This window comes from Labeo rohita, unplaced genomic scaffold, assembly GCF_022985175.1.
Source record: "Labeo rohita strain BAU-BD-2019 unplaced genomic scaffold, IGBB_LRoh.1.0 scaffold_80, whole genome shotgun sequence".
NCBI lineage: Eukaryota > Metazoa > Chordata > Actinopteri > Cypriniformes > Cyprinidae > Labeo > Labeo rohita.
The window spans coordinates 609,665-631,479 of record NW_026129744.1 but is presented as its reverse complement, the minus strand read 5'-3'; the positions used below and the strand labels follow the sequence as shown (position 1 = coordinate 631,479).

At 36.2% G+C, this 21,815-nt stretch overlaps 1 protein-coding gene across 2 annotated transcripts in view; it reads right to left on the bottom strand.

Moving 5' to 3' along the window:
• LOC127162007 (myelin-oligodendrocyte glycoprotein) overlaps positions 1-21,815 on the bottom strand; it is a 34,322-nt gene that overhangs the window by 9,975 nt on the left and 2,532 nt on the right. The window contains exons 3-7 of one of the 2 annotated variants that reach the window (XM_051104780.1): positions 15,438-15,788; positions 3,600-3,872; positions 2,936-3,043; positions 307-348; positions 140-181 (exon numbers count right to left, since the gene is read on the bottom strand). In XM_051104780.1, the coding sequence (XP_050960737.1) occupies positions 140-181; positions 307-348; positions 2,936-3,043; positions 3,600-3,872; positions 15,438-15,788 (816 nt within the window). The remainder of the gene's footprint in view (positions 1-139; positions 182-306; positions 349-2,935; positions 3,044-3,599; positions 3,873-15,437; positions 15,789-21,815) is intronic. The other variant, XM_051104781.1, reaches the window with a different exon arrangement.

Here is a 21,815-nt window from a genome sequence, read left to right as displayed (position 1 = left end):
TGGCAACTGAATACTTAGTGTACATTTTATTAAGCATCTATCATAGGGGTGGAATAATAACTACAAATTTAAAAAAATAATAAAAATAAAAACTTTATAAATTGATAGTGAACTAATAATATAATATAGATAAATTCACCTTCTTGTATTGCCGAGTTCTCACCCTGCAGTGCATCATATTCTGAAAAAAAAAAAAAAAAAAAAAAAAAAATCTGATTTTGATACAGTGTTTGTTAAGTAGATATTTTGTGGATGAAAACGAACTTTACATTAAAATGAAAAAATAACTTTAAAAGACAATTTCACCTTGTTCATTTCTCCTTTTCTCATTCTGTAGTTCATCATGTTCTGAATAAATTGAGAACAAAGGCAAGAGAAGGTGACCAAGGGGACCTAAGATATACACTTTCCCTCATATGACAAAAGTATATGAATACACAGTGTCTGTTGATTAACTATTTTGTGGATGAAATGTATGGAGTTACTTTTGTGCCTTTTTTATTCAATCAACCTTACTGTGTTTGAGAGCATACATGTCATGATGATTCTGCTTGTTAACAAGGTGTTCATCACTAATGCTCAATCACCTTTTAATTGATCACTTAATTATCTAATTAACTTTAACTCTGCTTCAGTGTTAATTTAACTCTATTTAGAGAGGGACCAAATGTTCTCTGAATAGAGTTGATTTTACTCTGGGGATTTTCCTGTGTAATAACGAGTTCTTACTGACGTGGTCGTTTTGGCAGACTGCCTTAAATATAACCTGTTTTTAGACTAACAAGAAAGTTTTTAGTTCTTACAGGATGTTTTTATAGTACAACAATGACCTCTTATGCACTGCCCTATATTGGGATTAATCCTTTTTAATTTGTGATAATTTTGCACTGATAAGGAATAACACAAACTACGAAAACATATTTTATTACATAAACAGTTTATACATAGAAAAAAATAAACTTAAATATTTGATTCATCAAAATATCCACCATTAGCAGCTATTACAGCTCTGCATAATCTGGGCCTAAATTCATTGCATTCTAAACTTAATTGGCAATCAATTGTTGAAGCTATTAAGGTGTGCTGTCCCAAAAATCTTTTAAAAACCTGGGCCAAGTTTAAACCAGTAACCAGGCATCACAGCTGACAAAGGGGCATGTCTGACTTTGACATGTATACAGTGGGTATGGAAAGTATTCAGACCCCCTCACTCTTTGTTATATTGCAGCCATTTGCTAAAATCATTTAAGTTCATTTTTTTCCTCATTAATGTACACACAGCACCCCATATTGACAGAAAAACACAGAATTGTTGACATTTTTGCAGATTTATTAAAAAAGAAAAACTGAAATATCACATGGTCCTAAGAATTCAGACCCTTTACTCAGTATTTAGTAGAAGCCCCCTTTTGATCTAATACAGCCATGAGTCTTTTTGGGAAAGATGCAACAAGTTTTTCACACCTGGATTTGGGGATCCTCTGCCATTCCTCCTTGCAGATCCTCTCCAGTTCTGTCAGGTTGGATGGTAAACATTGGTGGACAGCCATTTTTAGGTGTGTGCTTAGGGTCATCGTCTTGTTGGAAGGTAAACCTTCGGCCCAGTCTGAGGTCCTGAGCACTCTGGAGAAGGTTTTCATCCAGGATATCCCTGTACTTGGCCGCATTCATCTTTCCCTCGATTGCAACCAGTCGTCCTGTCCCTGCAGCTGAAAAACACCCCCACAGCATGATGCTGCCACCACCATGCTTCACTGTTGGGACTGTATTGGACAGGTGATGAGCAGTGCCTGGTTTTCTCCACACATACCGCTTAGAATTAAGGCCAAATCTAAGTTCTATCTTGGTCTCATCAGACCAGAGAATCTTATTTCTCACCATCTTGGAGTCCTTCAGGTGTTTTTTAGCAAACTCCATGCGGGCTTTCATGTGTCTTGCACTGAGGAGAGGCTTCCGTCGGGCCGCTCTGCCATAAAGCCCCGACTGGTGGAGGGCTGCAGTGATGGTTGACTTTCTACAACTTTCTCCCATCTCCCGACTGCATCTCTGGAGCTCAGCCACAGTGATCTTTGGGTTCTTCTTTACCTCTCTCACAAGGCTCTTCTCCCCCCCGATAGCTCAGTTTGGCCGGACGGCCAGCTCTAGGAAGGGTTCTGGTCGTCCCAATCGTCTTCCGTTTAAGGATTATGGAGGCCACTGTGCTCTTAGGAACCTTAAGTGCAGCACAGTTTTTTTTGTAACCTTGGCCAGATCTATGTCTTGCCACAGTTCTGTCTCTGAGCTCTTCAGGCAGTTCCTTTGACCTCATGATTCTCATTTGCTCTGACATGCACTGTGAGCTGTAAGGTCTTATATAGACAGGTGTGTGGCTTTCCTAATCAAGTCCAGTCAGTATAATCAAACACAGCTGGACTCAAATGAAGGTGTAGAACCATCTCAAGGATGATCAGAAGAAATGGACAACACCTGAGTTAAATATATGAGTGTCACATAAGGGTCTGAATACTTGATATTCACGTGATATTTCAGTTTTTCTTTTTTAATAAATCTGCAAAAATGTCAACAATAGTTGTGTTTTTCTGTCAAAATGGGGTGCTGTGTGTATATTAATGAGGAAAAAAAATGAAAATGATTTTAGCAAATGGCTGCAATATAACAAAGAGTGAAAAATTTAAGGGGGTCTGAATACTTTCTGTACCCACTGTATATTATTATGTAATCAAAATGAAAAATATTATTGCTGGTCTTCAATGATAATGTCAACTTACTTTGCACCAAAAAATTATAAGGATTTATGCTGATGTTGTCCAAAACCACACTTTGGGGTGTTTCCAAACTTTTGGAGACATGTCAAAAGATCAGGGGAATTTTGGTTTCTCTGTTCATGACCCCTTTAAATCAAATATATGAAATAAAAAACTAACAAGAATTTTACCTCTGTTTTTATGAACAAATGCAGCTATCAGCATTCCAGCAATTACGATGAGCGCAACAGCAATTGAACTCAAGATGACTGATGTCCTCCATGGATTAAAACTTTTATCTGCAAAACAAAACAGTGACTTACATTAAGCACATTGTGTCCAGTCAAACATTTATTACTGTTTGATTAAAAATAATTAATAATGCAAACAAGATACATTTGTATACTACATACACTTGCAGTTAAAATTAATACTGCTGATGCTTTTTGATTTACATAATGTAATGCACTATGTAATTCTGCAAATTCAGAATTAAAGTGTAACTTTGCGGATTTTTAACCCACTTGTATTGCTCTAATGTTTCTCCAAGTTACATGTACCGAGATATATGTTTATTTCTCAGCAAAACTCCGCCACAAAATGACACGTTTTGCATCATTGAAATGACAAAATGATGCATTTGCATCATCAGGTGGAGTTTTACTAACAAATATACTTGGATTTATCGGTACACATAGGAGAAAAATTAAACCTTGTTCATTTTCTTATACAACGTTCTAACAACACAAAGCGGGTTAAAAATCTGCTAAGTTTCACTTTATTTGATCTGTTCTACAGCATCAAATAACCATAAAAATGTAATAACAATTGCTCAACAAATGTGTCAGCACGTACTTGAGGTCACAATCTGTGTCTCCAGCACGTGATGTCTCAGTTTGACTCTGCAGTGAATCTTGCTGCCACTGTGTTGTACAGTGATGGTGTGTTTCACACTGAATCTGTCTGCATTTCTGTGTGTCTCTGTAGTTTCTGAACTCAGTTTGACTCCTTCACTGTTCAGCCACTCAAGAACAGGTTCAGGATACCAACCTTCAGATTCACACTGTAGATGAAGCCTTTCTGATTTATCAAACCCATCTACAGTGACCACTGGAGGATGTCCTACAACTGCAGAGACCAAGATGAAAAACATTCACTTAGTGCCTAACGCTATTTTTTTTTTCTTTTTCTGTTAGTTTGACGAGAGCATCAAACAAAATGATAAAGGAATAACTTATGGAAATTTTTGGCACTATTTATCTTAAAATTTGATATAATGTCATATTTGTCTGCTAAAAATTAAAATGGTTTTGAAATCAACAGTTCATTCCTATAGTGTAAAAGTTATTGTTATTGTATAGAAAACACGGACATTATTTTCAATTTTATGCATTTATTTTGATAATCAAATTAACTTGTTCAAAAAAAAATTCTTATACCATCCCTTATCCCTTACAACTCTATTACATCTTAAGATTTTTAATTCAGAACAGAAAAAAATAAAACTTTTTATTCTAAAACAGCAAAAAGGTTTGAAAAATTATTGAACAAAGACAAACATAGGCTAAGAATAGAAAACTTAAGTCAGTGGGTCTCATTCACTAAGCCTGCATTCAAACAAATTTGTGAGTAAAATTTGCATACAAACATTTTTACAAACAAATCATGATTCATCGGTATCTTTCGTAAAGAAAATGCATTCTAAATGTAAAAGGTAGTGTACTGAAACCACACGTATACAAAAAAAGTAGAAAGCCCTTATATGGAGATGGTTCCCATATGGAAGTGCAATATATTCACATACATGTGAAACATTGTTGAATATATTAAAATATATTTAAAAAATATATTTTCCAAATGCATAAAATTCCTAACTAAAAAAAAATGTATCTTCATGTTGCATGTATAAATACATGTACATATATGTGACAATATATTTCATGTTTCATGTCATTTAAGCCTATAAAATATTATACATGATATGAAATTGGTCACATATGCATGGGCACCAGAAGCAAAAAGGGTGTGGCCCCACTATATATATATTATATATATATATATATATACAGTGTTGGGGAGTAACTAGTTACATGTAACGGAATTACGTAATTTAATTACAAAATAAATGTAATTGTAATTAGTTACAGTTACTGAGAAAAAATGTGTAATTAAATTACAGTTACTTTTGAAAAATGCCAGTGATTACAAAGGGGATTACATCTGAATTTTTTCACACACCCACCCTGACTTACAGATTTAATTGACTTCTTTTAAATGGCATTGACTGCTCTAAAATGAGACACCAATTCTTCAGGAGTTTAGGACACAGAGTAGGACACATGCTTATTCGATAACTGTTTTATTTCCTATTTGGGTTTATGCATAAACTTTATTTTTTAAGATTGTTTTTTCCAAAGCATTGTTAGATGCTAGTGTTTTCTGTCATAACTATGCAAACATTTGATTTCAAACCCAGTATCATAGCTATTAAACTATTTCTTGTTATGACGTTATTTATGTTATGATCTTGTTATGACATAGAGTTCGATTCCCGTCTCGAGGTCCTTTGCCGATCCCGCTCCCCTCTCTCCTCACAGCTCTTTCCTTTCATCTCTCTACTGTCCTATCACAATAAAAGGCATAAAAAGCCCAAAAATATAAGTAAAAAAAAGTAATAATAAAAAAAAAGTCAGAATTTTTGGTGGCTGTGCTTTAAATTCAATTATTACACAGCTCAGACTCTTTCAGGACAACTTAAGTCAGTGCTATATGCTTGATAATTGTTCTTGGCGGAAGCTTTGTATTTGGTTAGCTAATAAAATATTAAACCTTAATTCAATATTATGTGGACAATTTCTTAATTCTGTCATCCTGGTATCGTGGGCTTGCTCTATTGTTTCATACAAACGCAGCTGCTTCCATTTTTTTTTTTTTTTTTTTTGTACACTGTAATGGATTATAAGATAACTAACAAACTAGTACTACTACTTAATTATTTATGTGGTGAAATGTTGTGTAAAAAAAGTGGTATGACTGCACTGTATCCCTAAAATGTCTAGTCTGAATTTGCCGTTTGCTAGTAACTGATTTCTCCATGGAAGCCTTGTGTTCATATATTTCAACTCTAATTATCTACACGAAACATCTAAATAATCTGTTAAGCAGCTGTGTAATAAGTGAGATAATGTACATTCAGCCAGTTGTTATCGCGAAATAAAGATGTATCCCTTACTTATTATAATCTTAATCTGCCTGGATTAAATGTTTCAAAATGATTAACAGTTGAAAATATTAGAAATTTAGAAAAGTAATCACAAAGTAATTAAAAGTAATAAGTTACATTACTTTAATAAAGTAACTGAAAAGTTACACTACTTATTACATTTTAAATCAAGTAACTTGTAATCTGTAACTTATTACATTTCCAAAGTAACCTTCCCAACACTGTATATATATATATACTCTAAAAAATGCTGGGTTGAGACTGCTGGTCGGGACGCGGACCCGAGAGAGAGTACGCACGTCGTGTCCACCGGACGTTACCAGTGTGAGAAGCCGCCATTTTCTCAGCGTCTGCAGATGAAAGCAAGTGAAGGACGATTTTCGTTAAGTAAAGATTAAAAATGTAAAGTCATCATTCTTTATGTGTGTCCGGGAGTATTTTGAGATTTCATGGAACGTGGAAAAAGTCGAAAAAGTTTTTAAAGTTTTTACTGGAAAATACGTTGACACGGTTTTCGCCTCAGAAATGGTCTTAATGGCCTCTTCTACTGAACGGAAGAGATACCTTTAATACAACGTCTGTGAGTTTCATGTCATATTTACAGAAGATTTAGGTGTTAATTGAGTGTTATTAACAGATTTACATGTTAATTCGTAAACACTTTTTTTCGGGATTAAACTAAAAGTGGTTTCCTAAAGAAACGGCGTCGTGTAATGAAGACTTCCCCTAGAATTTTGAGGCTGATGAAGTTTTAATTGTTAAAAATAATGTTTTGCATGTAATATTTCAGACGTGTTGAGCTTTGAGTCTTCATTGTGCCCGCGGCGGGAGTTAACGGCACAGAAGAGACGAGTGTGAGAGGAGGCGATCGGCTCGGCTTCTTCAGAAGAGACGGAAAGACGATATAAAGGCAAGTATAGTTCATAATTCCATATAATATCACTTTTTTTGACTATTAGTAAAAGAATGTTTGCTTTTTTGTAGATATTGAAAGCCGGAGAGCTTAATTCTTTCAGGATTAATGTGAGTTATTTTTTTTTTGTTTTTTTTTTAAATGTTTCTGTTGTCTCCTGCCTGTTTACATTTTGATGCAACAGCAGTATGATGACTTGTTCACATTTTATGTAAACCACTGATGTCCTTTTTTTTGCAGAACTCAAACCAACTTTGAGGCTAACACCACAGAATTATGTAGAAAGCTTTTTTTCGTTAAGTGGTAATTTAAAGCTTTATATAGCTATATTTATCATGTATTTCACCGAACGTGAAATACATGATAAATATAGCTATAGTCACCGAACGTTCTAAATCCCATATGTGGGACCGTACCGCTCAAAGGGTTAAATTACCACTTAATGAAATAAAAATAATAATAATAATAATAATAAATAAAAAACAAAAGCTCTTTCATTATAATCTTAATCTGTAAAGATGGCTTGTCTCTAAAGGCACGTCTGTGTGGAGATGGCAAGTCAGGGAATTCATCTTTGCGACAAGGACTCAGAAAACACTAGTTTGTTAGTAAATAATTGAAATATCTTCCTATTAGTGAACACTGTCGAGCCACTCTCAGTCGCGGTAGCTCGGTCTGGTGTTATTAACAATAAAACGGTCTAATTTTTGAACTATACAGAGCTGTAGCTGAATATTTACACCCTTTTAGCTTTTCTTTTTGATGTTAACTCATTTATTTATTTCTGTTTGCAGAAATGTGTGCACCTATTAGACCTGAAGCATCTCCTTTCCATTAGTATGGATGGTCCAAATGTAAACTTAAAGTTCCTCAACAATCTCCAGCAAGAACATGCTGAACTACATGGAGGTCGGCACCTTGTTTGTGTTGGGAGCTGTGGACTGCACACTGTACACAATTCATTCAACCTTAATTTTCCATACAGTTTTAGCCTCTAAGAGTTCGAAGTTTCAGAATTTTTTTCTGTTCAGACTTGATGATATTTGAAGTTTTGAAATCTACAAATAAACGCTGACATTTTAAGCTGTCTCCTGATCCATTTCTAATTATGTTCAGCAGAGGAATATATGTTCATTGTTGACTCATTGTAAGACCGCATGAAGAAATGCATTATAATATACACGCATTCATACACGCATTCATACACATGCGTGTTAGTTATTTGTTGCTTATGGCATTAAAAATGTAAGAAATGGCATTAAAAAGGGCATTAAAAAGCATTAAATAAGATTTGAAAATCCTGCAGAAACCCTGAATGTAGATGTTAAAAAGTCAGAGACATAAGAGAGCTTCATTCTTTTAAGATTGATGGGTTACTGAGTTATTTTTTAGAAAATAAATGTACCTGCGATGCACATGCGTAGTCTGTGTAATCCAGGTCTATACAGTTAGGGTGTGTCGAAAAACTCCCATCTCGTTTTTGTCTTCAACTTCAAAATCATCCTACAATGCTGTTTTACCTTTTTTTGTAAAGGGTGTTTGATCTTCTTTGTATGTTCACTTTGTAAACACTCTGCAGTGTTCTGCATTCTGCATTCTGCATTCTGGAGAAGATGAGATGGGAGTTTTTTGACACAGCCTAGCTATATTGATCCGGATCACACAGACTACGTTTCTGTAGAGATAGGAGTGGTGTGTCCGATTAGAGGCACTTTGCCTCATCACTGTGCAAAAGCCGGTGACATATAGGTTTACATGCTCACTGACTGACTTCTGGATCAAAACTCAAGCAAATTCTCTCTTATGTTCATAAACAACAAAATGCAAAAAAGATGCAAGTAAGAGATCAATTTTGCAAAATTTACAAGTTTCAGAGATTTTTGTGAAAGTACATAACTCACATTGGACCGAAGTTACTTTGTAACTTCATTGGACAAGTTCTTTGACGGCTTTCTAAAAATAATATTCCCAGTTTGAATAGCTGTTTTCCTTTTTATGCTACTGTGTTCAACAAATTCAAAACGGTTCTTATAGGTTGTTTTGTTTATATTCAGAGTATGATATGCTTTATTTCCACCAAAAAACGTTGTCAACTTAAAAGTCATATATTACATTATTACATTTATTGTAATCATTTTTAGCTATTTTTTCTTATTTTCTTTCTTTTGTTTATTAATTATTGTTGCTATTATTTCTTTCTCTATTTTCTTCATATTATTATTTTTTCGTTATTATTTTCTTTCTTTCTTACTATTATTTATTTTTGTGAAGTATTAATTATGAAAATGTTTGAATCAAATTGTAAAAGATTAATAGCAAAAGTTACTGTTATTTAACTATAGAATCCATCAACTGATCAGAAAGTAAATAGGTTAATAAAAAAAAACAAAAAAACAAAAACAAAAAAACAATAGATTAGTTGACTAATCGAAAAAATGATTGCTAGATTAGTTGAAATAAAAATAATCGTTAGTAGCAGCCCTAGAAGCATTCAGGTAAGAAAATCAAATGTAGAAACTACAAAAACAGTTTAGTCAAGAGCAGTCAGTGATTGTTTAATATTAATGTGACAGATGGCTGATAGTATATATTAAGACCTACTGTAATGCACGGATCAAATAATGTTACACATAAGATGTTTTTTCCCAACAGTTAACCAAACATTCTTTTAAAACATAACAGATTATGTTTGCATTAATTTTGCCTGTAGATCAAAATTTGCCTGTGCGCAAATTTGGCTTGTGCTGGGGAAAAGGAGTTAGAACTCCTTAGTTAGAACATGACTTCAAAATATTGAGGTAAAACCCCTGGAGTCACATGGACTACTTTAACTATGTCTTTACTATCTTTCTGGGCCTTGAAAGTGGTTGTTGAGTAGACTGTCTACTAATCCAAATGTTTTTCATCTTTCTTGTTTTGTTGCAGATGCTGTCAAAAAACACCATTTAAAGTAAACTTTCAGGACAGTTGGGCCAGGCCATTAATTCTAAGTTAGCACAACTGAAGTTTCAGAACAAGAAAAAAAAAGGTATAGGCCTGTAAATGTTTTTACCTATGTGGTTTTATAGTGAGGTTGTTAATTTGAGTAAAATTAATCCTGTGGTAAACAACTTGATACATGAATCTTTAGTTCTACAACTTAAACTACACACACTCGCACCCCAAACTGCCTAGATATCAAATATTTATTAAAAATACAGTTTAAACAAGTAAAATAACTGCCTCTTAATTTCCATTTTTGATATGGTTGTGTGTAGATGGTTATAGAACAAAGTACTATCAAGCTATTTTTAGCACAGGCTTTATTTTATTCATAAATTAATAAAATAAAACCCCATAAGAAAATCTTGAAGGAAGCAGTGATAATTAATCTTCCAGGTTCAGATGTCATCCCTGCACCACTCTATATTTGTTGTAAGATTGAGTAATGTATTCATGTGCTGTTAATTTTGACCATTTTCACTTTGTAGTAGTATTTTCTGTAAATATTAATAAAATCATAAATATTTTTGTGTAAAATGTTTTTCTCTTCTGAATGTATTTCTCAGTTGCAAGCAAATTTATATAATGTCCACAAGATTGACATTTTTAAGTTTTTAATAGAATGGGAAAAACATGTTAAGGTTAATTTACTTCTGTTTTTTTGGTCCAGGGTCACATATGTTTAAAACGGATGTACATATACAGAAGTATAATATATTTACAGATACAGAAATTAATATTTTAACATACATTTCAAATTAATATATTTACATACAGTATTTACATATAAAGGAAATATATATGTAAACATAAAGGAGATAAATATTAAATAAAGGAGGTAAATATTTATAATAAAAATATATTTACATACACTAATATTTGAGCTCATTTACATATAAAGCAAAGAAATATATGTAAATATTTATAATAAAAATGTTTACATATATGTAATATATGTGAAAAATATTAAAAAGGGGCCAAAATCAAATATTTAAATATGTTTTTGACATATATTTAAAAATATACTTACATATAAGTATAAGGTCTAAGTATAAGGTTCTTCTATTTAGTTTTAATACATTTAAATACATGGAAATATATTTATTACTCATATATTTCAATCTATGTGACTTCCGTATGGGTTTGGTCGTGATTTATGCAAATTACTAACCTTGTGCACATGGTCACTTGTTTAGAAAACCTAAGATTCAGTATTAGAATGAAGTCAGGAATAAATTCATATGTATGCACAAATGTTTTGTGACAAGTTCTCCTGTGCATGTAAATATAAATAATCAACGCAGTTATTAGTGAATGAGACCCAGAGTGTGTGCTTGTTAGTCACTTTCATAGTTGTGTCAACAAAGTGGTGTCAACCGCGTCACCGAGTCATCGGGGAAAACGAGAGGCGGTGGATTATGTTTTTATATCAATGAAGGCTGGTGTACAGACGTGACGGTTTTAAATAAGATGTGCTGCCCAAACTTGGAAGCTATCTTTATTAACTGTAAGCCTTTTTATTCGCAGTGGGAGTTTTCCTCGTTTATTCTGGTGAGTGTGTACATTCCTCCTGATGTGCGTGCAAGCGCGGCGCTAGAACTGTTGGCCGATCAGATCACACACACAGAGCAACGTTACCGGGACTGTTTCATTATCGTGCTCGGTGATTTGAATAAAGCTCATCTCACCCGCAAACTGCCTAAATATAGACAGCACATCACATGCCCCACCAGAGACAGCAATATACTGGACCATTGCTACACTGTTTTAAAGGATGCATATCACTCTGTCCCCCATGCAGCGCTGGGACTCTCTGATCACTGTTTAGTTCATCTTCTACCAGCCTACAGGCAGAAACTTAAATGTGCTAAGCCTGTAGTAAGAACTGTAAAGAGATGGACTGTTGAAGCAGAGCGGGATTTACAAGCCTGCTTTGAACTTACTGAGTGTTTTTGAGGCTGCAGCTATTGATCTGGATGAGCTCACTGACACTGTGACATCCTACATCAGTTTCTGTGAGGACATGTGTGTACCCACCAGTACTTATTTAACATTTAACAATGACAAACCTTGGTTCAGTGCAAAACTCAAACAGCTTCACCAGGCCAAAGAGTACGCCTACAGGAGTGGGGACAAAGCCTTGTACAAACAGGCCAAATACTCACTGAATAGGGAGATAAGAGTGGCAAAGTTAAACTACTCAGGAAAGCTAAAAAAACAGCTTTCAAGAAATGATTCTAAATCAGTGTGGAACAGCCTGAAAGCCATCACCAGCTACAAAGCCCATCCCCCAGCACTGAGGCCAATCAACAACTGGCTGATGACCTGAATGAGTTTTACTGCAGGTTTGAAAAACAAAAGACTGGTCCACCCCGACTGTCCCATAACACAGCCATCAACACCCTGCCCCTCCATCCCCCCTACTGTTTCTCAACCTGCCCTTAAGATCTGTGAAGGTGATGTTTGCAAAGTCTTCAGGAAGCAGAAGATAAGGAAAGCCAAAGGCCCAGACGGTGTCTCTCCAGCCTGCCTCAAAACCTGTGCTGTTCAGCTATCATCTATCTTCACATTGATCTTCAACAGATCCCTGGAGCTGTGTATAGTCCCATCCTGCTTCAAATGTTCTACCATCATCCCTGTACCCAAGAAACCAAAAACCACAGGACTTAATGACTACAGACCTGTTGCTTTAACATCTGTGGTCATGAAGTCATTTGACAGACTGGTGTTGGCCAACTTGAAGGACATTACTGGACCCTTGCTGGACCCCCTGCAGTTTGCTTTCCGAGCAAACAGGTCTGTGGATGATGCAGTCAATATGGGATTGGACTACATCCTTCAACATCTGGACAAACCAGGGACCTATGCAAGGATCTTGTTTGTGGACTTCAGCTCTGCTTTCAACACCATCATTCCAGATATCTTTCACAATAAACTGTCACAGCTCTCTGTACCCACCTCCATCTGTCAGTGGATCACCAGCTTCCTGACAGATAGGCAGCAGCTAGTGAGGCTGGGAAAACTCACATCCAGCACCCGCACCATCAGCACTGGAGCTCCCCAGGGCTGCGTTTTCTCCCCACTGCTCCTCTCTCTCTACACAAATGACTGCACCTCTAAAGACCCTTCTGTCAAACTTCTGAAGTTTGCAGATGACACTACAGTCATCGGTCTCATCCGGGATGGCGACGAATCTGGAAACATCTCCCAGGACCTGAATTGAGACATTCACATTGACTCAATTGTGAAAAAAGCCCAGCAGAGGTTGTACATTCTTTGTCAAATGAAAAGATTCAATCTACCACAGGCACTGATGACACAGTTTTACTCTGCTGTCATTGAGTTCTGTGCTCTTCTATAACTGTCTGGTTTGGGGCAGCCAGTATATCAGATATAAGAAGACTGCAACGGACTGTTAGGACAGCAGAAAGAATCATTGGTGTGCACCTGCCCAACCTTCAGGACTTATACATCTCCAGAGTGAAGAAACAGGCAGGAAACATCATGCAAGACCTTTCTCACCCCGGACACAACCTGTTTGCACTTCTCCCCTCAGGCAGACGCTACAGATCCCAGAGCACTAAAACATCTAGACATAAAAACAGCTTTACCCCAAATACCATCTCCAGCTTAAACAGATAAACATGAATCATTACCTGGGTTCTACAATTCATTTCTGTTTTTCTTTCTCCATTTCTAATTATTGTCTCTTTCTGTAGTATTGTTATGTAAATACTCATGCACATCTCTTATTTATATAGCTGTATATAGAGAAAATAATGCACAAATCTGTATATAAATCATCTGTTACAGATTCATACATTATTATTTATTTTTAAGTTTTTATTTTATTTAAATGTTGTATGTATGTATGTATGTACCAGGAGCACCTTAAAAAACCACAACAAATTCCTCGTGTGTTTGCGCACACTTGGCGAATAAAGCTAATTCTGATCTAAGTGAATGGTCTAAAGTGCACTGCGCAGGTGCAACCAATCAGAGTCTCATCTCCCATTCCCTTTAAGAGCCAGTCGCGCTTGCTGTTTACATGGGGGGGCAGCCATGGCCTAACGGTTAGGGAGTCTGGCTTGTAACTGAAAGGTTGCGGGATCGACAGGGATTGAAGGTGGTGGGAGTGAATAACCAGCGCTCTCTCCACCCTCAATACCACGACTGAGGTGAGTCCCTTGAGCAAGGCACCGATCCCCCAACTGCTCCCGGGCGCCGCAGCGATAGCAGTATGGCTGCCCACTGCTCCGGGTGTGTGTTCACAGTGTGTGTGTGCATGTTTGATCACTTCTCACTACTGTGTGTGTTCACTTGGATGGGTTAAATGCAGAGCACAAATTCAGAGTATGGGTTACCATACTTGGCCACACATCACATCCTTTCCTGTCCTTTCCTTTCCTATTTACAATTTGCAAGAACAAAGACTGAATGCTTCTCCAGAGAGCAGGGTCTGTGCCTAATGCTGCGTTCACACTAGCAGCGACTTCTGTCGCCGCATATTGCCAGTGGCTGGCAACGATGTTGCTAGTGGGCGTTCTCACTACAGGTTTCTTGCTGCTAAATACAAATATTTTGGAGGCAAAAGGCTAAATATAATGTAGTATAAATATAAATTAAATCTGTACATACAAACAAAAAACGAATGTGAAGCAGAGCCTACGTTTTTTCATTGAGTATGTTTATCTATGGGTGAGAGAGGAGAACGATCACATGAGCTTTACAGTCTTCTTTCCTATTGGCTGTCGCTCCCAAAAGTTGCTCTTCATTTGCATAAAGTTGTGGAATTCTGAACTTTGTTACGTCACTGGACACACCCCATCCAATCGCCAACGGTCGCTGTAGCTCGATGTCATGCTTGTCGCCGGAAATTGCCAGCTCTCCATGGAAATGTATGGGATAGTGTCGCTTTGCCGCTTAATGGGGCTTTAAGGGGGAGGGGAGGGGGTCGGGGGTTAGGGGGTCATTTGTGGGCCGCATCTCATCCCACCCCCCAAAAAACTAAGATTATTAATCTGATCTAGTAGATTATTACTAATATTATTAACTAAGATTAATAATAATCTTTTACATTGTAATCCTTTAATTTGTAATATTTGGTATGTTTGTGTTGCACTTCCATGTGTTTAATAAGCAGAGTGTATGTGCATTGTGCACCTGACTATAGGCGCATATTACTAACACGCTCTTTAAATAACAACAACAACAACAAAAAAAATGCAGTTTTTTAGACCAGGTTTTAGTTGGTCATTGGCACAGTCTATTTCAGTTGCCTCAAAATAGCAATACGCCAACAATACGGTTTGTTTTCAGACCAGTACACCCATGGGTGCACAAATGGATGCAAATGCATTTGCTATTTAAACTGCCTGGCGCAGGACATGAAAATGATAACTGTGTCAGGCTGAAACTAGCAAAAAACACTTGCACTGTGCCAGGTATGATAGGGCCCGGTATTTCTATGACCTTATAGACCCCATTACAACTGACCCCATGTTACAATCATCCCAGTCTTCACTACACCAAAGCTTGATGTCTAAACTCATGTCTTAAATGTTTTTTTTCTCACCTTCAACATAGACATCAACAGTGGCTTCATCATACCAGGATTTGGACTGAATAAAACACTTATAACTTCCTTCATCAGAGATTCGGAGTGATGAGAGTTTGAGGGATGCATTTCCTCTCTGTAGTTCTTGATGATTCAGTTTTGTTCTCCCTCTGTAGGACTCAATCTGATCTGTGTTTCTGTCTTCATGATCCTCATAGAGATGCACTAATGAGTCTTTCAGATCTTGTCTAAACCACTCCACTCTCATGTCCACAACACTGGTGTTGGGTTTGACTGAACAGGGCAGAATCACATCTTCACCAGGTACAGCAAGAACAGGATCTACAGGTCCCACCACATCATACTGTTCTGTTATAAGAGAAAAAAAGCAGGTGCAAAATCAAGGTTTTGATACAGTTCACTGGCATTGTGTCAGTTATTAAAGCATTGGGGAAACTTATTTTCACAGAAATGCTGAAGCCTGATTGAATTACATCTGTCCACCTGCACAGACAAATAGCATTTCAGTGTACCCAAATAGACTGGGCCATCTGCATATATAAATCAGTGTTGAATGCCATTCCATCAAAATCTTTCTCCTGCAGTGTGAAGATCATCTCCTTGCTGACTCCACAGAAGAAAGAGAACACAAAGACAAAGAAGATTCATTCCTGCTCACTGCAGAAGTGCCTCAGCAGTAAATTATGATACTGATGGCGGTCTCAGCTGACAGTGGTGGTTCTCCCCAGTGCTATCTGGCTAATCTTGAAGTGTCTTGTGTTTGCCTTCCAACCCCTTATTCAGTTCTGGGTGCTGGGTTTGCTCCACTAAATGTGTGCATCCACGCAGTTTAACAGTGTTTTAGGTAATCAAAACATAACAAACACCCTTCCGAGAAGAACACTTCTCTTCTTTGTAACAGCATGAACATCAGTTTCTCGCCTTCCTACCTCTTGAAGCACTCCAACCCCTCACCACTTGAAGCCACCATTCCAGGTGTGTCATAATGGGTCTTGGAAACAATCAAACAAGGCTATTCATTACAAATCACTTGCAGACCTCCTTGTTTTGTGGTCAGCCCATAGTGAGTCACCGTTTTATAGCCGCTACTTCCTTGTTCCAAAGAAGGATGGTGGCTTTAGGCCCATCCTCGATTTAAGAAAACTGAACCAGGCCTGATGGGATGGCCATTTAGGATGTTAACTCTGACAACAAATCCTCTCACAAATTTGCACAGGGGATTGGTTTTTATCAATGTATCTAAAGATGCATACTTTTATATCCAGATAGCCCCCCATCACAGACTACTTTTGAGATTTGCATTTAAAGGGGTAGCTAACCAGTATACTGTCTTTCTATTCTGTTTTTTAGTTTTATTTTAGCTGATTTCTATTCCAGACTTGCAAACAAACTACTCTGCAGCCATTTTAAAATGCAACTTGTGTGGAAATATTCTGTAAACAGGAAGTTAACACAGGCACATGCTAAATACTGAAGCAAAGAGAACAGCATCCACCTGTTTCAGAGGGGCGCTACTGGAAAAAAGAACATGGGTACAATTTTTGGTGAGGTGGCAGTAGTAGTACCAATGGTATTATAAAGTGAAAGTGTAAAGTGTTTTTCGAATCATTGTTTACATTGTAAAGTTGCAAACATTTATGAGAGATGTCGTTACTGTGCTCAGGGACAACATGTGCTGTTTGAAGCTGCTCTCCCACATCGTTAGCAAGTTTGGATCGCTAAATCTTAAATGACTGTTAACTAGTGAGGCTTCTGTTGTTAACAGAAATCACGAAACCAGTGACAAATGAAGCCTCACTTTCTCTCCAGTCCCGTGCATGATTCACCCCAAGATCTTACTTATTTATATTTTTAAATACCCAGTCATACAAGTAATATGAAAAATACAAATTATATCAGGAAAATTAAATATTTGCCATATGCACTTAATTATTCTTCTATTACATCATATTCGTTCTAGCATTTAATGTCACAGTGTAATGGGTAAATGAATTTATCAGAGACAGAAGTTCAACAAACAAACACACACACACACACACACACAGTTAGACTTATATTTATGCACATAACATGAGTCGATCTGTAGCATGTGTGGTGAAAGCTTGTTCCACAATTTTTTCTTTCACAGGTTTTTGGCTGCTTTATTTTTTTTACTAACCACCAGATCGCGCTGTTTTTGACACACTCAAAGTTTTGAATCTTTTTCTGAATTTTTTGAGGAAAATGTGCTTTAAGAGGCTTCATTTGCCCATCACTACTTTCAACTGTTGAATGAATGAGTGTTACGTCCCACTTGTTTACTTCAGAATGGAAGACGCTCCTACTTTTGACGCAAGGCCTCATGGGGTGTAGAAAACTTGTGGACAGACTATAAATGCAGTGCTGTTTTGTTTACAGCAGTAACCAAGGAAACCTAAGCACCAACTAATGGCAGAGAATGAATTTGCATTGTCATTCAGTCTGTGTGTTTTGTGCAGGTGTTATAGAATGATTTCAAAAAGTTAAAATCAGGTTCAAAAAGTTAAAATCTGGATTTTTTTGCTCTAAAGCATAAACTTATACAATGTAATTTAAATAAAAAAAAAAACAAAACAAAATAAACAACAACAACAACAACTCATACTCGTATGTTTAGCATCTTTGTTTGGATTGTAATTAAAATGGAGTGGTTGCCTCTAATCTAATGGCTACACATTTTAAGACCAAACTGGCCTGCTATAGAATAAATAAACATAGAAATGTCCTTAAAGAAAAAATAAAGTATCAGAATTATATGGAGTGAATTCTGTGCCAATATTCATCAAACAGCATTTTGCAAATAAACAATCTGCTTTGTAAAGAAAAAAAAAAAATGCAACTTTCAAACAAACGCAAAGTGATTCACAAATACAAAACTCTGAGAGAAAATGCAGTGGTATGGACTATATATGTATTGTGTGTTACAACTGTGTTGCCTTTTTATGGGGAAACTTGCCTTGATTTTCTCACAAATGCGTGCAGGCAGATTTTCTCACAAATGCAATTGAGCAACTTCCTTTTCCAAAAAACAGCACATGGCTCTGTCGGTCCATGTACACTAGTCTCCTGAGACCCTATACTGCAATGTCAGTGAAATTCCCAATAAGGAAAAGTTGTTAATATGATTGATTTCAAAAAAAAAAAAAAAAAAAAAAGAGACATGGCTAAATACGTAACTAGGATGTTTTTCCCTATAAAAACTGATCCATTCTCCAAATCCTCTGTTGGACCGCGGGATATTGTAACGGTAAATGATCCACTGGAGATGAGTTGAAAGAAAAGAACCCAAGTGCAGCTTTATTGTAATCCAAAATGTGATATCAAAACAAACATAAATCCAAATGATGACTTCACTGAAACAGACTTTGCATGAATGGAAACAGCATGAACATAAACAATGACTCACCAACAGCAGGAACAATATTACGTTAATACACGACAAGAGACAATGTCAACATGAGGGCTATATATACACCAAACATAGAAGGTCACATGACATGAACAAACCAATGGGCAAACAGACTAGAACAACCAATGAGAACATGACACATTGAACAAGGGAACCAATAGCAGGAGTACATGAGGGCAAGGGAAGCAAGACACAAACAGCATGACATCAAACTACAAAATAAAAGACAAAAACAAGAACATGAACAAAACACCAAAACAACCCCACGTTACAGATATAGAATATATACATATGTTTATACAATTGTTCAACATTCAAAACAACACAGGAGTATAATAACAATATATCATGTCACAATATATTGTAATACTAAAATGTCTACACGTGTGAAGACACACACTGGATAGCAAGGACTCTTCTCGGAGTGACTCAGATGACGAATGTTCACATTTTTTTTTCAAGAGCCACTAATATAATTCCTGACAGTAGCCTTCATCAGTTAAAATGTTGCTCGGATATATATAAGAAGCTACATATTTTTAGGTGGATTTTTCCAAACAGGCTATTGTCAGGCTAACAATACATTGCTGAATCACAAAAAAGCTCACCTGAACTTAAACTAGTTTGATTATAGTAGATTATTTGTATAAAGGCTAATAGATTAGCCTGCTAGTTTGTCTATGTGTAGTTTTATACTTATACTTTATAATATATTTCTCTCCACTTTAGGCTATGTCTCAACATATATAGCAGAATGACAATAAATCTTGACCTAATGTAACAATAAAATTCAAAACGCTTTTATTGTTGGTACACAGTTGTCGCTATCCATAATACATTTGCATTTTAGTATTACAATATATTTGGACATATTATTATTATACTCCTGCGTTGTTTTGAATGTTGAACAATTGTATTAACATATGTATATATCCCGCGATCCGACAAAGGATAAGAAGTATGGAGAATGGATCAGTTTTTATAGGGAAAGCCTGCATAGTTAAATGTTTAGCCATGTCACTACTGATTTTTGAACTAATCAATCATGTTAACACCTTCACAGAAATTGTGAATTTCACTGACATTGTAGTATTGTAACGGAGATGCTGAGGCGGCGTTAGAATCCATATGCGGAAGTTTATTGCAAACAACAGCAAACATACACGTGTAACCAGGCAAAGGATCGATAACCAGAAAGCAGTCCACTCTTTCGACAGTCCAAGGGTAATCCGTAAATTGTAGTGAGAAAACCAGGCAATAAAGTCAAACCTAAATATCAGTCCACACAGTCAAACAATCCAAACGGGGAAATCCAAGAAATCGGTAGTCAGAGAACGAGGCAGAATCATACACGTGCAAACAAATCAGAATAATCAGGAAACGCTTGGTAAGGCAGGTAAACTGGCAATACTTCGCGATGAGAGAGCACATGGTCACAGCTTAAGTAGTCCCAAACAGGAAGTGAGTGTAGAAGCAGCAGAGGGAGCGCGCAGTCAGTATTCGGGTGATGGCTCCCTCTGCTGGCTTGGCATTACAAGTATACACTGTAAAAAATAAAAAGCACAATTTGTTGAGTCAGCTTAAAGTAATTTGTTACCCTGCTGCCTTAATGTTTTAAGTTCAGTCAACTAAAATAAGTTTAGTCAACTTAAAATGTTAAGTTGTACTAAGTAACAACTTAGATATTTGTGTTTGCTGAACTTAACGGATGGGTAAGTAACCCAGCTGCCTTAAAATTTTAAGTTGATTCAACTCAAATATCTAAGTTGTCACTTAGTACAATTTAACATTTCTAGTTGAATAAACTATTTTTGAGTTTACTGAACTTAAAAATTTAAGGCAGCCAGGTTACAAATTTTTTTTGACTCAACAAATTGTTTTTTACAGTGTAAGGTCGCTTTGTGAAAACATCTCAATGGTTAATTTTAGATATAGTAAGACAGAAACTCAGTTCCCCACTCATGTTGGTCCGCTGTATTTCCTGAAAAGTTAAACGGGTGTTTCGGGTCTCAGGAGACTAATGCAAATTGACTGACAGCGTTATCTGTTGTTTTTGGGAAAGGAAGTTGCTCAATTGCATTTGTGGGAAAATTTGCCTGCACGCATTTGTGAGAAAATTAAGCTTTCTCATGAAACAGTTGTAACACACAATACATATATTTGTCCATACCTCTGCATTTTCTCTCAGAGTTTTGTATTTGAAAATCACTGTGTGTTTGTTTGAAAGTTGAGTTTTTCTTTGCAAAGCAGATTGTGTTTATTTGCAAAACTCCGGAATTTGTTTGATATATATTATACATTCACTCCATAGAAATTTGGTCAATCGGCCAATCAAAATGGGTGCTTCCCTAATAAAAAATAGTAAATAAAACATTACAATAAATAAATAAATAAATAAATAAATACATGATAAAAATAAATGTAAAGTATTGTGCAAAATTATATTACCTGGAAAAACAAATGCAATTTTCAAAGAGCAGTGTGTTTTTCTGTTTCTTGCTAATTCATTTGTAGTTTGTAAGGTTGATATTAATGTAATTGTCAGCACACCAGGGTTTAAAGGGGTCATCGGATGCCCATTTTCCACAAGTTAATATAATTAAGGGTCTTAATGAAAAGTCTATAATATACTTTGGTTAAAAATTCTCAATGGTTGTGGAAAACAACACCCTTTTACCTTTCCAAAATCAGCTCTGCAAAAATCATCTCATTCTGGTCGAGGCTGCTTTAAATGCAAATGAGCTCAGCTCGCCCGCCCCTCTCTTCTCTCTGTGGAGTGACGATTCTGTTTACTTTAGCTGCGTTTAGCCGCTAAACTTGCTAACTAGCACATTATTAGAAAAGACGAACGCAAAGATTCATAAAAAAACATTATGCTCACTTCTGCTGTAAGTGAAGCTGGATCATGAATGATTTGCACAAACATAGACTGATATATGTAGATCGGG